Genomic DNA, 17,623 nt, shown 5'->3' on the forward strand with positions numbered 1-17,623 from the left:
TTTGGTGAATTTCAGTCTAAGCCCGTGACAATATGGGGTTTAGTATTCCATGATTTAAATAGATATTTAATCATTATTATGGTTTGACTAAACCTCAAGCTGTCATTTGGACTGATTAACAACACCACAGCTGTAAGCCTCTGGCTGGCGAGCCGTTATAATTGAAAGTCACTTATTTCGATTCCAATCAATTGTATCATCCACACACTCGTATCCAAACTATGCATAATAACAAAGGTTGTCCTGTGGGGAATGGGCCCATGCCGCACAACTGTGACATCATTCACAGCGGCTGAGAGTGAAACAATGCACATGGTTGTGTACGACATCCGCCCCCCCGGTCAAAATGAATATTCACGCATCTTTGAAGGGGTAAAATTAAAGACTGATTCTTTTGTTGTGACTTTGTCAGTCCTGCTGTGCAGTCAATCACATACAGGCTTTTCAAAGTCTTATGAAGGAAGAGGGGGAAATCGTCCAACTACACAGTAATACACTCATCTACAACAAAACACAACCAAGCTTGTACGCACACGTTGGTAGGACAGTGACACACGCAGGCACGAAGACACACACACACACACACACACACACACACACACACACACACACACACACACACACACACACACACACACACACACACACACACACACACACACACACACACACACACACACACACACACAGAGGACAAAGTTGTGTCCTCTTACAGGATGCTGCATCAAAGATTCTGACAGTGTGATCTGACATGTTGGATCATTGTTCCAGACCGCCAGTTTGCCCCAGTCCCTGAGGGAGGGTTTACCCCCCCCACCACACCACCATTCGTCTTATGGAGGATAAGACGTGGCTATCTGGGATACACAGAAGAAAATAAAAACATAACCCTACAATGATAGGAGAACAATAATCACTGTAAGTGTTTACAAATCCCCTTCCCCCGAGTAATAGGATTGATCTGAACAGCTTGAACATTCATTTCCATAGATAATTGCATTTGTTTATTCTCTGATTTTATATTTCATTTTTATTTGTTTTCTTATCAGCAAAGCTTGTTAATACTCTGAGATGATTAAAAACTACAAAGTGAGTATTTTTTTCATCAAAGCTTGCTCCACAATGCTGCCTGTTCCTCAGTATAAGCACTCTGCAGCACAGGGCAAATTTCCCTCTCTTTCGCTGCAATAAAAAAAAGATTAGCATTAATGTGGCAGGAAGTAAAACGGCATTATCTCTGTGTGTGCAGAATGGGAGGCTGATTGTATTTCCAGGCTAAACGGGGAACTCTGTGTTTAGGAAGGAATGTCTTCCTCACTGAAACACACGCTGAGATGTTCTGCATGCAAAGGACCTCCTATAGGCCCCAAACGGCCCCCCTAAATATAAACACAACCCTTCCACAGCCATCTTAATTAGATTCTCCTGATTTGCTTTTTCATTTTAATCTCTATTATGGTTGGGTGTCGTTGCGACTGCCGTTGGTTTGGCCCACAGCTCCTCCACTGAGGAGTAATCCACTAGTGAAATCTGCAATCAGACTCTGGGCTCCTTGCATAAACACACACACTGACAAATGACATCGCTACTCTCACTATGATGTCGCCGAGACACCAGGGTGCCAGCCAGAATGCTGTTCTCTAATTCCATCATCACACACCCACACTCTGTCACACACACATACGGTATACACACACACACGGTATACACACACACACACACACACACACACACACACACACACACACACACACACACACACACACTCTCTCTCTCTCTCTCTCTCTCTCTCTCTCTCTCTCTCTCTCTCTCTCTCTCTCTCTCTCTCTCTCTCTCTCTCTCTCTCTCTCTCTCTCTCTCTCTCTCTCTCTCTCTCTCTCTCTCTCTCTCTCTCTCTCTCTCTCTCTCTCTCTCTCTCTCTCTCTCTCTCTCAAGACATACAGAAACACATATTTACTTACATAGACATAAAACACACACACTGAAAAACCCAAACACAGTGTTCCTTCCCCCCTGGTTGGAATGTAGGAATGTGGCTCTAACATTAACCCCATAACGTTGGGGTTTCCAACCATCATTTCCAGGAAGGGGACGACCTTTTCCTATGAACACAATGGCAGGACTGAGTCACAACAAAACAATGCAGCTAGGTGGTCACTAAATAGGCATTACACAATTACAATATACTTGAAATAAATCTGTAATATTGATGTTCATCACTATGAGCAAATTTTTCAATGTTCCTAATCTACAGTATAGTTTGAACAATACAACTAAACCATTCTTTGGAGCAGATGTGTCACGACTTCCGCCGAAGTCGGCCCTTCTCCTTGTTCGGGTGGTGTTCGGCGGTCGACGTCACCGGCTTTCTAGTCACCATCGATCCATTTTTCAGTTTCGTTTTGTTTTGTCTGTATTATACACACCTGGTTTCAATTCCCCCATCATGTTCCCTATTTAACCCTCTGGCTTTCATTTCTGTTTTGTCCGTGATTGTTTGTGCGTTAGTGGTTGTGATGATTACGTGTGTGTTTGTGATTATTTCCATTTGTGGAACTTTTGCCTATATTTTGAGTAAAACACTGTGGTTTCGCTCAACACCTGTGTCCTGCGCTTGACTCCGATACTTCTCCGCACACAATCCTGACAGAATCACGGACCTTCTTCAAATGGAGTCAGCAGGCGCAGCCAGCCCTTTTCTCCCAGTAGGAGAGCAGGTTCAACAGCACGCGACCATGTTGCATAGTTTAGGGACAGCCATGGATCGCGTGCTGCAAACAATGGACAGATGGGAGAGAGGAGGTCTCCCAGTATATCATACCCCAGCACCTCCACCCGCACCTCTACCTACACCACCGTCCATCCCTCCATCGTACGGACCCAGTGGGATTCGGCTCTCGCTCCCAGGAGCGTATGACGGAACAGCAGCCGGGTGCCAGGGGTTCCTCCTACAGCTGGAGCTCTACCTGGCATCTGTTCATCCGTCCCCTTCGGGACACGAGAAGGTGGGCGCCCTCATCTCCTGTCTGACTGGTAAAGCCCTGGAGTGGGCCAACGCCATCTGGGGAAGAGAAGGTTCTACCCGGGATAACTATGATGACTTCTCTCGCCGCTTCCGGGCAGTCTTTGATCATCCACCTGAAGGGAGAGCGGCGGGAGAGCGATTGTTCCATCTAAGACAGGGGATGAGGAGCGCTCAAGAATTCGCCCTGGACTTCCGTACTCTGGCCGCTGGTGCGGGATGGAATGAGCGGGCCCTGATCGATCATTACAGGTGTAGTCTACAAGAGGACGTTCGTAGGGAGCTCGCCTGCAGGGACACCACTCTCAACCTGGACCAGCTGGTGGATTTATCTATCCGGCTGGATAACCTGTTGGCCTCCCGCGGGCGTCTAGATCGGGGTCCGCCCATTCCATTACCCAGCTCCTTGGATCCAACCCCTAGTTGGGAGGGGCTGATAGGAGGGAGACCGGAGGGGGGAACCACTCCATGTACCAACTGTGGACGCAGAGGGCACACTGCTGTCCGGTGCTGGGGTGTTTCTCCTGGAAGTCGAGGTAGCAGGCGGAGCACTGGTGGGTCGTCTCAGATGAGTAGGCACAGAACTCACCCAGAGCCTTCTGTTGCACTCATGTGGTTACCTATAGAATTTCCTGAGTTTTCCCCGCATCCCCAGCATAAGGCGCTAGTAGATTCAGGCGCAGCTGGGAACTTTATTGACCGCTCTTTGGCTCATAGCTTAGGGATCCCTATTATTCCTGTTGATGTTCCCTTCCCTGTACATGCCTTAGATAGTCGTCCTTTGGGGTCGGGGCTGGTTGGGGAGGTCACAGCGCCCATCGCTATGAGAACGCAGGGGGATCACGAGGAGAGAATTAGTCTCTTCCTGATCGACTCTCCTGCGTTTCCTGTTGTGTTGGGTCTTCCCTGGTTGGCCTCTCATGATCCGATTATTTCGTGGCAACAGAGGGCTCTCAAGGGATGGTCCTGTCAGTGTTCAGGGAGGTGTGTAGGTGTTTCCTTAGGTGCCACTACGGTGGAAAGTCCAAACCAGGTTTCCACCATGCACATTCCTCCCGAATATGCCGATTTGGCACTCGCCTTCTGTAAGAAGAAGGCGACTCAATTACCACCCCATCGACCGGGGGATTGTGCGATAGATCTCTTGGTAGACGCTACACTTCCCAGGAGTCACGTGTATCCTCTGTCACAGGAGGAGACGGTGGCTATGGAGACATATGTCACCGAATCTCTGGGACAGGGATACATTCGGCCTTCCATCTCACCTGTCTCCTCGAGTTTCTTTTTTGTGAAGAAGAAGGATGGAGGTTTGCGCCCGTGTATTGATTATCGCGGATTAAATAAGATCACGGTAAAATACAGTTACCCACTACCACTTATAGCCAGTATGACCGAGTCATTACACGGGGCGCGCTTCTTCACAAAATTGGACCTCAGGAGCGCTTACAACCTGGTGCGTATCAAGGGGGGAGATGAGTGGAAGACAGCATTTAGCACCACTTCTGGGCATTATGAGTACCTCGTCATGCCGTACGGGTTAATGAATGCTCCATCAGTCTTCCAATCCTTTGTGGATGAGATCTTCAGGGACCTGCACGGGCAGGGTGTAGTGGTGTATATAGATGACATTCTAATATACTCCGCTACACGCGCCGAGCATGTGTCCCTAGTGCGCAGGGTGCTTGGTCGACTGTTGGAGCATGACCTGTACGTCAAGGCAGAGAAATGTCTGTTCTTCCAACCGTCCATCTCCTTCCAAGGGTACCGCTTTTCAGCGTCAGGGGTAGAGATGGAGAATGACCGCATTTCAGCCGTGCGTAATTGGCCGACTCCAACCACGGTAAAGGAAGTGCAGCGGGTTTTAGGGTTTGCCAACTACTACCGGAGATTTATCCGGGGTTTTGGTCAGGTAGCGGCTCCCATTACCTCACTGCCGAAGGGAGGACCGGTGCGACTGCAGTGGACAGCTGGGGCGGACAGGGCGTTTGGTCACCTGAAGGCTCTGTTTACCTCAGCTCCCGTGCTGGCTCATTCTGATCCTTCCTTAGCATTCATAGTTGAGGTGGACGCGTCCGAGGCAGGGATAGGGGCTGTGCTGTCTCAGCGCTCGGGTACGCCACTAAAGCTCCGCCCCTGTGCATTCTTTTCGAAGAAGCTCAGCCCGGCGGAGCGAAACTATGATGTGGGGGACCGGGAGTTGCTGGCTGTTGTCATGGCTCTGAAAGCGTGGCGACATTGGCTTGAGGGGGCTAGACACCTTTTTCTCATTTGGACTGACCACCGCAATCTGGAGTACATCCGGGCGGCGAGGAGAATGAACCCTCGCCAGGCAAGGTGGGCCATGTTTTTCACCCGTTTTGATTTCACCCTTTCCTACAAACCAGGTTCCCAGAACGTTAAGGCAGACGCACTGTCCCGGCTGTATGATACAGAGGAGAGGTCCTCAGATCCCACTCCCATAATTCCAGCCTCTCGCCTGGTGGCACCGGTGGTATGTGAGGTGGACGCGGACATCGAACGGGCGTCACGTTTAGAGCCCATTCCACCTGACTGTCCAGCTGGGCGTATGTACGTTCCGTTTGATGTCCACGATCGTTTGATCTGTTGGGCTCATACGTCACCCTCCTCTGGTCATCCTGGTATCGGTCGGACGGTGCGCTGCCTTGCTGGGAAGTACTGGTGGCCCACTTTAGCTAAGGACGTGCAGGTTTATGTTTCCTCCTGTTCGGTATGTGCACAGTGCAAGGCACCTAGACATCTGCCCAGAGGGAAATTACAACCCCTTCCCGTTCCACAGCGACCGTGGTCACACCTATCGGTCGATTTTGTGACGGATCTTCCCCCGTCGCAGGGTAACACCACGATCCTGGTCGTTGTGGATCGGTTTTCTAAGTCCTGCCATCTCCTTCCTTTGCCCGGTCTCCCTACGGCTCTACAAACTGCGGAGGCTCTGTTCACCCACGTATTCCGGCACTACGGGGTGCCTGAGGATATAGTTTCTGATCGGGGTCCCCAATTTACGTCTAGAGTCTGGAGGGCGTTTATGGAACGCCTGGGGATCTCGGTCAGCCTTACCTCAGGTTTCCACCCCGAGAGCAACGGGCAGGTGGAAAGAGTCAACCAGGATGTGGGTAGGTTTCTGAGGTCCTATTGCCAGGACCGGCCGGGGGAGTGGGCAGCTTACATCCCCTGGGCGGAGATGGCCCAAAACTCCCTCCGCCACTCCTCTACCAACCTATCACCGTTTCAGTGTGTGCTAGGTTACCAGCCGGTCCTGGCACCATGGCATCAGAGCCAGATTGAGGCTCCTGCGGTGGATGAATGGTTTCGGCACTCAGAGGAGACTTGGAACGCTGCCCATGTGCGGTTACAACGGGCCATCAGGAGACAAAAGGCGAGTGCCGACCGCTACCGCAGTGAGGCCCCGGTGTATGCACCGGGGGATCGGGTCTGGCTCTCGACCCGAAACCTACCCCTTCACCTGCCCTGCCGGAAGCTGGGTCCGCGGTTTGTGGGGCCATTTAAAGTCCTGAGGAGACTGAACGAGGTTTGTTATAGGTTACAACTCCCCCCTGATTACCGTATTAATCCCTCGTTCCATGTGTCTCTCCTCAGGCCGGTGGTGGCTGGTCCGCTCCAGCAGTCTGAGGTGCGGGAGGTCCCTCCGCCCCCTCTTGACATCGAAGGGGTCCCGGCGTATATCGTAAGGGCCATCATGGATTCTAGACGTCGGGCGAGGGGCCTTCAGTACCTCGTGGAGTGGGAGGGGTACGGTCCGGAGGAGAGATGCTGGGTACCGGTGGAGGACATTCTAGATCCGTCCATGTTACAAGAGTTTCACCGTCTCCACCCGGATCGCCCTGCACCTCGCCCTCCGGGTCGTCCCCGAGGCCGGTGTCGTCGCGCGGTCAGGGGAGGGGTACTGTCACGACTTCCGCCGAAGTCGGCCCTTCTCCTTGTTCGGGTGGTGTTCGGCGGTCGACGTCACCGGCTTTCTAGTCACCATCGATCCATTTTTCAGTTTCGTTTTGTTTTGTCTGTATTATACACACCTGGTTTCAATTCCCCCATCATGTTCCCTATTTAACCCTCTGGCTTTCATTTCTGTTTTGTCCGTGATTGTTTGTGCGTTAGTGGTTGTGATGATTACGTGTGTGTTTGTGATTATTTCCATTTGTGGAACTTTTGCCTATATTTTGAGTAAAACACTGTGGTTTCGCTCAACACCTGTGTCCTGCGCTTGACTCCGATACTTCTCCGCACACAATCCTGACAAGATGCCTTCATGGACATTACTGATAACATAGAAGGATGTGAAGGATTTCAGCAATGCTCCTCCACATAATTGTAATAATCCCTCCATTCATAGGCAGAGCTGTTTCTCTGTAGATGCCTTTCACCTGCTCCATCTGAATGATGTGTGTTTGTATTCCGGGCTCTGCTCTGTGGTCTTGTCTGAGGTGTTGGGTGTGAACTGGATCCAGGCTGTAGCCCTGTATACAGGGAATCACAGGCAGCCCCAGAGAGGAGTTGAGGTGGGAGCACCGGAGTCAGCCATGACAGGCCATCAGTAGCTGCCATCTAATGTAATCTCATTACAATTCTCACTAAAGTGTGACTACAGCTTAATTTAATCTGATTAGTCAGCTCAGCCATTTGTAACTGTCAACTAGGCTACTATAATATTACCGCCATACAGCCTCCCTTGTGGGTGGGAATCATGGACCAGGCAAGCCTCTAGAGAGAAATATGGAATATAAATACACTTGTTCAAACGTTAAAGTATTCATTTCAACACAGGTACAACACCTAACCCGTGTCCAAGTGCAACACAAATGTTCCTAGCCTTGGTGAAACCATGACAACAGTTGACAGCTAATGAGGAATACATGAACAGTGTGGGTCAGGGTTCAGAGAGCTATAATGAGTTCTGTAGCTATGCACCGCACTCCAATCAGCTTTCTTGCTCCCGCATAATTCAAAAGAACCATTATAAAAAAAATTATCAGCCAGAAAACTATTCATTGGAGGAGAATAACATACAGGTCAGCTGTTAACTAACTAGTCAACACATAGCAGGGTTGAGCAAAGCCATTGATAGAGAGATATATAAGTACTATAATGTATATGGCTCTGGGGCTAAAAGAGCACCACTAGGAGATGACAGAACTCAAGGTACCATGGAATCAGTTGCCATCATAACATTTGCATTTGTTTATACTGCAAATATGAGACCAGCATACCATAATCATGTCCCAATGTCCTTGCAGAATGACCACAGAGATCTACACTGAGTGTACAAAACATTAAGAACACCTGCTCTTTTCATGACATAGACTGACCAGGTGAATCCTGGTGAAAGCTGGGATCACTTATTGATGTCACTTGTTAAATCCACTTCAATTAGTGTAGATGAAGGGGAGGAGACAGGTTAAAGAAGGATTTTTAAGCCTCGAAACATTGTGTATGTGGGCCATTCAGATGGTGAACGGGCAAGACAAAAGATTTAAGTGCCTTTGGTAGTAGGTGCCGGGCGCACCGGTATGTCAAGAACTGCAACACTGCTGGGATTTTCACACTCAACAGTTTCCTGTGTGTATCAAGAATGGTCCACCACCCAAAGGACATCCAGCCAATTGGAGTCAAGATGGGCCAGAATCCCTGTGGAACGCTTTCGACACCTTGTAGAGTCCATGCCCTGATGAACTGCGGCTGTTCTGAGGGCAAAAGGGGGGGTGCAACTCAATATTAGGAAAGTGTTCCTAATGTTTGGTATACTCAGTGTATGTAATTGGAGAGCCTTCAACCAAATAAGTACATGGTGTCAACCAGTCTTATATATTCCAAGCCACTATTGGCCTCAGACATGTTAGTGATCTGGTGAAGTGAGAGAAGGGACTTGTGTTCTCCATGTCTCTGTCTAGTCGGTGTTTATTCTATAGGGGCAAAGCGCTGTAAGGTCAGGCGTGTTCACCTCACAGCTATCCTCCAGTGGGACAACCATTACCCCTGTGAGGCCCACAGCCTCTGGGGTCGCTGGCTCCACTACAGCCCAGTGAAACATGACACCCTTTCATCACGCCCTGGAATGTGTGTGATTGAGAAACAAGAGGTGGAGGGACTTAGGGTCCCGTCCTATGCACCACTGTTTTAACAAATTATCTGACCACCTACCCCACTGAACATCCCTCCTTGTCTATGACATCACCACACGGTTGAGGTCAATCAGTCAGATCTGGCGTTGTGATTGGTGCGTTCCACTAAGCTGTGTGACAGAGGAGGAGGCGGTGTGTGTCAGAGCTGCATGGGGAATAATGGTGTCTAATGAGCAGATCAGTATCAGTACAGCTCTCTGATGCCTGTGGTGTCGCTAACACCACCGGGACAATTAAACACCAGCTCCCTGCTCCACACACTCACTCACAGACTCACACACTCAGCCTGCCTTCCTGGGATTAAGTGAATAGGCGCTTGTGCCAGTCAAACTGAAAGACAGGCTGTGCTTGGAGAGCATGGAGGCGAGAGGGACCTAAGACCTCCTAATGATGAATTGTAAGGAACCAGTTACACTACCATACTGTAATGGCCACACTGCCAACGGCACCACTTCACTGGAACCAACTATTTTTCCATGCCTTGATGTCACCCTCTAAAGACACCATGCACATCCATCTTATTGTCTCTCACCCTGGAATAGTAATGCCATCATACATAGCGGCGGCAGGTAGCCGAGCGCTGGGCCAGTTACCGAAAGGTCAGTGGTTCGAATCCCCAACCTGACAAGGTAAAAATCGGTTGATGTGCCCTTGAGCAAGGCACTTAATCCTAATTGCCTCTGTAAATCGCTCTGGATAAGAGTGTTTACTAAATTAATCTAATGTAAATGTAGTACATAAGAAATGGCAAATAGGACTGCTAGGTTGTGTTCCACTTCCAAGAGGAAAAACACAGGGGGGCACTGGAATTCCTTGGACAATTTGCAGGCTTTGCTTTAGTCAGCAGCAGGTGGTTCAACAGTCAATCCCTGTATCTCAGAGCCAAGGCAGCAGCAGGTGGTTCAACAGTCAATCCCTGTACCTCAGAGCCAAGGCAGCAGCAGGTGGTTCAACAGTCAATCCCTGTACCTCAGAGCCAAGGCAGCAGCAGGTGGTTCAACAGTCAATCTCTGTATCTCAGAGCCAAGGCAGCAGCAGGTGGTTCAACAGTCAATCCCTGTACCTCAGAGCCAAGGCAGCAGCAGGTGGTTCAACAGTCAATCCCTGTACCTCAGAGCCAAGGCAGCAGCAGGTGGTTCAACAGTCAATCCCTGTATCTCAGAGCCAAGGCAGCAGCATGTGGTTCAACAGTCAATCCCTGTACCTCAGAGCCAAGGCAGCAGCAGGTGGTTCAACAGGCAATCCCTGTACCTCAGAGCCAAGGCAGCAGCAGGTGGTTCAACAGTCAATCTCTGTACCTCAGAGCCAAGGCAGCAGCAGGTGGTTCAACAGTCAATCCCTGTATCTCAGAGCCAAGGCAGCAGCAGGTGGTTCAACAGTCAATCCCTGTACCTCAGAGCCAAGGCAGCAGCAGGTGGTTCAACAGTCAATCTCTGTACCTCAGAGCCAAGGCAGCAGCAGGTGGTTCAACAGTCAATCTCTGTATCTCAGAGCCAAGGCAGCAGCAGGTGGTTCAACAGTCAATCTCTGTACCTCAGAGCCAAGGCAGCAGCAGGTGGTTCAACAGTCAATCTCTGTACCTCAGAGCCAAGGCAGCAGCAGGTGGTTCAACAGTCAATCTCTGTAACTCAGAGCCAAGGCAGCAGCAGGTGGTTCAACAGTCAATCCCTGTATCTCAGAGCCAAGGCAGCAGCAGGTGGTTCAACAGTCAATCCCTGTATCTCAGAGCCAAGGCAGCAGCAGGTGGTTCAACAGTCAATCCCTGTACCTCAGAGCCAAGGCAGCAGCAGGTGGTTCAACAGTCAATCTCTGTACCTCAGAGCCAAGGCAGCAGCAGGTGGTTCAACAGTCAATCTCTGTATCTCAGAGCCAAGGCAGCAGCAGGTGGTTCAACAGTCAATCTCTGTACCTCAGAGCCAAGGCAGCAGCAGGTGGTTCAACAGTCAATCTCTGTACCTCAGAGCCAAGGCAGCAGCAGGTGGTTCAACAGTCAATCCCTGTATCTCAGAGCCAAGGCAGCAGCAGGTGGTTCAACAGTCAATCGCTGTTTTTTTATTTAACTAGGCAAGTCAGTTAAGAACAAATTCTTATTTAAAATGACGGCCTAGGAACAGTGCCTTGTTCAGGGGCAGAACAACAGATAATTACCTTGTCAGCTCGGGGATTTGATCTAGCAACCTTTCGGTTACTGGCCCAACGCTCTAACCACTAGGCTACCTGCCGCCCCTGTACCCCAGAGCCAAGGCAGCAGCAGCACTACCTACAACCACCACAGGAGCACATCATTATCTCTGTGTGGTGTAGTCACAACCAACGCATTATCTCTGTGTCATGGAGTCACAAGCAACGTATTATCTCTGTGTGGTGGAGTCACAACCAATGCATTATCTCTGTGTGGTGGAGTCACAATCAACGCATTATCTCTGTGTCATGGAGTCACAACCAACGCATTATCTCTGTGTCATGGAGTCACAACCAACGTATTATCTCTGTGTGGTGGAGTCACAACCAACGTATTATCTCTGTGTGGTGGAGTCACAACCAACGTATTATCTCTGTGTGGTGGAGTCACAACCAACGCATTATCTCTGTGTCGTGGAGTCACAACCAACGTATTATCTCTGTGTGGTGGAGTCACAACCAACGCATTATCTCTGTGTGGTGGAGTCACAATCAACGTATTATCTCTGTGTGGTGGAGTCACAACCAAAACATTATCTCTGTGTCATGGAGTCACAACCAACGTATTATCTCTGTGTGGTGGAGTCACAACCAACGCATTATCTCTGTGTCATGGAGTCACAACCAACGTATTATCTCTGTGTGGTGGAGTCACAACCAGCGCATTATCTCTGTGTCATGGAGTCACAACCGACGCATTATCTCTGTGTGGTGGAGTCACAATCAACGTATTATCTCTATGTGGTGGAGTCACAACCAACGCATTATCTCTGTGTCATGGAGTCACAACCAACACATTATCTCTGTGTCATGGAGTCACAACCAACGCATTATCTCTGTGTCATGGAGTCACAATCAACGTATTATCTCTGTGTGGTGGAGTCACAACCAATGCATTATCTCTGTGTGGTGGAATCACAACCAACACATTATCTCTGTGTGGTGGAGTCACAGCCAACACATTATCTCTGTGTGGTGGAGTCACAGCCAACTCATTATCTCTATGTGGTGGAGTCACAACCAATGCATTATCTCTGTGTGGTGGGATCACAACCAACACATTATCTTTGTGTGGTGGAGTCACAGCCAACACATTATCTCTGTGTGGTGGAGTCACAGCCAACTCATTATCTCTGTGTCATGGAGTCACAACCAACATATTATCTCTGTGTGGTGGAGTCACAACCAACGCATTATCTCTGTGTCATGGAGTCACAACCAATGCATTATCTCTGTGTGGTGGAGTCACAATCAACGTATTATCTCTGTGTGGTGGAGTCACAACCAACGCATTATCTCTGTGTCATGGAGTCACAACCAACGCATTATCTCTGTGTCATGGAGTCACAACCAATGCATTATCTCTGTGTCATGGAGTCACAACCAACGCATTATCTCTGTGTGGTGGAGTCACAATCAACGTATTATCTCTGTGTCATGGAGTCACGACCAACGTATTATCTCTGTGTGGTGGAGTCACAACCAATGCATTATCTCTGTGTGGTGGAATCACAACCAACACATGATCTCTGTGTGGTGGAGTCACAGCCAACACATTATCTATGTGTGGTGGAGTCACAGCCAACTCATTATCTCTGTGTGGTGGAGTCACAACCAACACATTATCTCTGTGTGGTGGAGTCACAGCCAACGCTGTCGGGGACATTGCTATAAAACACCTGTGAAAGCCTCTACTAAACTGTAGAGATGGTGGTACTACAGCTTATCACCATTGAGTTCAGTGAGTATGAGCAGAGAGATGATGACAGAGACAAGAAGGCCTGAGGGACATTCACATTGCAGGCTGATAGATAGCAGAACACAAAGCCACACCTGTGCAGTGTCACTGTTGTGTTGTACCCTCCCTCTCTTAATGGTGTTCTAATCCCATCCGATTGTGATTTGCACAGCCGCTTGGAGACAGCGTAGGAAGACATTAGCAGTGCTTTATCGCCCTGGATCAGATCTGCTTAAGGAATGAAGAACGCCCTGGCTGATGAGCTGGCAATTGGAGCTTCGTTTAGAGGCCATGGCTGAGATAGAGACCTGCACAGTGGGAGCCGCCATTAAAGAGGTGACGGGGCGCACAGCACTGCCACACAACCCAGCATGGCTCAGAGAGAGAAGAGAGAGGAGAGAGGAGAGTGGGAAAAGGGAGGATAAGAACAAGGAGAGGGGGAAGGGAGGAGATAGGCAAGTGATGAATAGAGAGTAGGGGAGATTGAGTAAAAGATAGAGGGAGTGATAAGAAGAATGGAGAGGAGGCAGAAGGGAAGAAACACAGAGAGGAATAGCAGCAGCGCTCCACACAGTTTCAGGTAAAGGAAAGGCACCAGGTCAGTGGATGGCAGAAGGCAGTAACACACTTACTAATCACTGTAAACATACATGCGTTCACAAACAGTAGAGAACCATCATACATGCACAGCGCACACGCAATGGATGCTTAGATAAAACATCAATCAAACCGGGTTAACCAAACGGCACCACGCTCAAAATAATCCTCTCTCTGGTGTGTTATAAACTGGGTGGTTTGAGCCCTGAATGCTGATTGGCTGACAGCCGTGGTATATCAGACTGTATACAACGGGTATGACAAAACATGTATTTTTACTGCTCTAATTACGTTGGTAACCAGTTTATAATAGCAATAAGGCACCTCTAGGGTTTGTGGTATATGACCAATATACCACGGCTAAGGGCTATATCCAGGCACTCCACGTTGCGTCGTGCTGAGAACATCCTTTAGCCGTGGTATATTGGCCATATACCACAAACCCCAGAGGTGCATTATTGCTTAATTATACCTGGTCTAAGCCCTTTTCTATACCAGGTTCAAGGCTCAGTGGAGCCATGCTGTTTGTGGATTGATAAAGTCATCTGTAGTCAGTACTGTCCACACCATGCAGTACTGTACCTACCTCCACTTGTGTCCCCTGCAGGCAGACAAACATTTTACAGAACACCTGGGGAGGAGGGAAGTGATGAGATGACACATGAATAATAAGAAGAGCAGCCGCACAACAAGATGCCCATCTTCATTTAACGCTAATTCTGTTTGGGGATGCTGCAGAATCTGTGTGTGTGTGTGTGTGTGTGTGTGTGTGTGTGTGTGTGTGTGTGTGTGTGTGTGTGTGTGTGTGTGTGTGTGTGTGTGTGTGTGTGTGTGTGTGTGTGTGTGTGTGTGTGTGTGTGTGTGTGGACTTAACCTCATAAGGTCGCTAATCCCTGAGCTGACTAGGTGAAAAATCGGCCGATGTGCCCTTGAGCAAGGCATTTAACCCTAACTGCTCTTGTAAGTGGCTCTAAATAAGAATGTCTGCTAAATGATTACAATGTAAAATGTCTTCTTAACCTCTACCAACCAGTCTGTGGGGGAGGTGAGGTCCCTGGTAGAGCGCTGGGAGATAAGGGGCTGATGAAACAACCTGTAGTTGACAGCTGGCCTAGCCACCTCCGATCTGTTTTCTCTCTTTCTCTTTCAGTACTTCAAAGCAGTGAGGCCCTTTGAACCAACACAGACACAACTTAAATATAGACATTTTCCAGGTTTACAGAACAACTGCCAAAAAGTGTTAGTGTCATGGTCAGAAAGCTTTGGCTAACGTTACATAGTGAACTAGACAGGTGATGTATTTATGTATATGTATTTAAGTGTGTACAAACTAAATGAGCAGGCAGATTTCGGTTAATGTCAGATATCTGGTAATGGCAGATATCTGGTAATATCTGGTAATGACAGATATCTGGTAATGACAGATATCTGGTAATGACAAATATCTGGTAATGACAGATATCTGGTAATATCTGGTAATGACAGACATCTGGTAATGGCAGATATCTGGTAATGGCAGATATCTGGTCATATTTGGTAATGACAGATATCTGGTAATGACAGATATCTGGTCATATTTGCTAATGACAGATATCTGGTAATGGTTCAGTTGTTCATGCTTTAACCAAACGACTGTCTGAAGAACAATACCAGTCAGTGCTCTACTTAGGCATCATTACGCCCCCACACACAGCCAGCCCATCTCCCATGTCAGTCCTGGGGACAGGCACCGCAAAGAGATCACAGCCTATATCAGCCTATCAAATGACCCAAAGAGATCCCATCACAGCCTATATCAGCCTATCAAATGGCCCATGCAGGTAACTGCCTCCCTGTGCAAAGCCCCACAGCCCTGCTGATGTCATTACAGGCCCTGGGCAGACATTATTCATCATCATGTGTCACCCTGTACACAGCCTCTGTGTCAGAAGAGAGTGCAGGAAATGTCACCAGGGGACTGGAGGGGGAGAGTGAGGGGAGCAAGAAGGGGAGAGGTAGGGGACCGGAGGGGAAGGGGGGGGGGGGGGGGGGGGGGGGTGAAGGAGTTGAGGTAGGAAGAATCATCTCTAGTGGAAGGGCATTAACACTTAATAGGACCAGAGGAGAACCACAGGATCTCAACACCATACTACTACATTACCGCTCTGTGTAATTGTCTCCAACTAAGTGTAAACCAGATCTATGCCAGGTTGCCTAGTGCATTCCCCATACTGCCCCAATCTTTTCTGCTAATTAACGCACCCAATAAACCTCCTTTAGCAAGCATGAGTGCACAACACACACTTGCATTCTGCTTCCACACACACACGCTGACACAGGCCTCAGGGTCAGAGAGAGAGGTTACTATGGCTACTACACACACACACAGGCCTCAGGGTCAGAGAGAGAGGTTACTATGGCTACTACACACACACACACACACACACACACACACACACACACACACACACACACACACACACACACACACACACACACACACGCACGCTGACACAGGCCTCAGGGTCAGAGAGAGAGGTTACTATGGCTACTAGCCCTGAAGGAGCCTTTCAGACAGACCGGTCTTGTCCAGTTCTGCTGATAACACACTCGATGCGGCGCTTCGCATTCTTCTGTGGCGATCCATCAGCACAGGTCACACACAACGCGCTGTTATGATTATACATGGGTTCTGTCCTCTAACCCACTGCTCATTCCTCATCCTCCCTACACAGCACACAGTATGGGCTGTCTCACTGGACCCAACAGAACTGACTCATCACACCTACAAATACACAGCTAGCTCCACTAATCATACTGCCGTCAGGGCATATGCCAGAAAACAGTGCCCTACAGTGCCTTTAAAAAGTATTCATACCCCTTGACTTATTCCACATTTTGTTGTTTTACAGCCTGAATTCATAATGGATTAAATTGATTGTTTTTCTCACCCATCTACATACAAAACCCAATAATGACAAAGACAAAGTGAAAACATGTTTTTAGTATTTTTTGCAAATTTATTGAAAATGAAATACAGAAATATATAATTTACATAAGTATTCACACCCATGAGTCAATACTTTGTAGAAGCACCTTTGGCAGCGCTTAAAGCTGTGAGTCTTTCTGGGTAAGTCTAAGAGCTTTCCACACCTGGATAGTGCAAAATTTGCCCATTATGTTTTTTTTTAATTCTTCAAGCTCTGTCAAATTGGTTGTTGATCATTGCTAGACAACAATTTTCAGGTCTTGCCATAGATTTTCAAGTAGATTTAAGTCAAAACTGTAACTCGGGCACTCAGGAACATTCACTGTCTTCTTGGTACGCAACTCCAGTGTAGATTTGGCCTTGTGTTTAAGGTTATTGTCCTGCTGAAAGGTGAATTCAGGGTCTGGTGGAAAGCAGACTGAACCAGGTTTTCCTCTAGGAACTTGCCTGTGCTTTGCTCCATTACATATATTTTTTTATCCTGAAAAGCTCCCCAGTCTTTAATGATTACAAGCATACCCATAACATGATGCAGCCACCACTATGCTTGAAATATGGAGAGTGGTACTCAGTAATATGTTGAATTGGATTTGCCCCAAACATAACACTTTGTATTCGGGATAAAAAGTTAATTTCTTTGCCACATTTTTTGCACTCTTACTTTAGTGCCTTGTTGCAAACAGGATGCATGTTTTAGAATATTTGTTTTCTGTACAGACTTCCTTCTTTTCACTCTGTCAATTAGTTTAGTATTGTGGAGTAACTATAATGTTGTTGATCCATCCTCAGTTTTCTCCTATCACAGCCATTAAACTCTGTAACTGTTTTAAAGTCACCATTGGTCTCATGGTGAAATCCCTGAGCAGTTTTTCCTGTGTTTGAAATATACTGATCGGCTGAGGAACCTTACAGATAATTGTACGTGGGGTACAGAGATGAGGTAGTCATTCAGAAATAATGTT

General features: G+C 48.2%; 1 protein-coding gene across 3 annotated transcripts in view; it reads right to left on the reverse strand.

The window, feature by feature from the left end:
- LOC120053907 (breast cancer anti-estrogen resistance protein 1-like) overlaps window positions 1-17,623 on the reverse strand; it is a 116,141-nt gene that overhangs the window by 48,223 nt on the left and 50,295 nt on the right. For 2 of the 3 annotated variants that reach the window (XM_039001206.1, XM_039001205.1), the window contains exon 1: window positions 1,962-2,352. The exons of the other annotated variant lie outside the window; for it this stretch is intronic. In XM_039001206.1, the coding sequence (XP_038857134.1) occupies window positions 1,962-2,078 (117 nt within the window). In that variant the 5' untranslated portion in view covers window positions 2,079-2,352. Of the gene's footprint in view, window positions 1-1,961; window positions 2,353-17,623 lie in introns of those variants that run through there. 3 annotated transcript variants of the gene reach the window in all.

The sequence above is a fragment of the Salvelinus namaycush genome, chromosome 9 (assembly GCF_016432855.1).
Source record: "Salvelinus namaycush isolate Seneca chromosome 9, SaNama_1.0, whole genome shotgun sequence".
In the NCBI taxonomy this organism is placed as follows: Eukaryota; Metazoa; Chordata; class Actinopteri; order Salmoniformes; family Salmonidae; genus Salvelinus; species Salvelinus namaycush.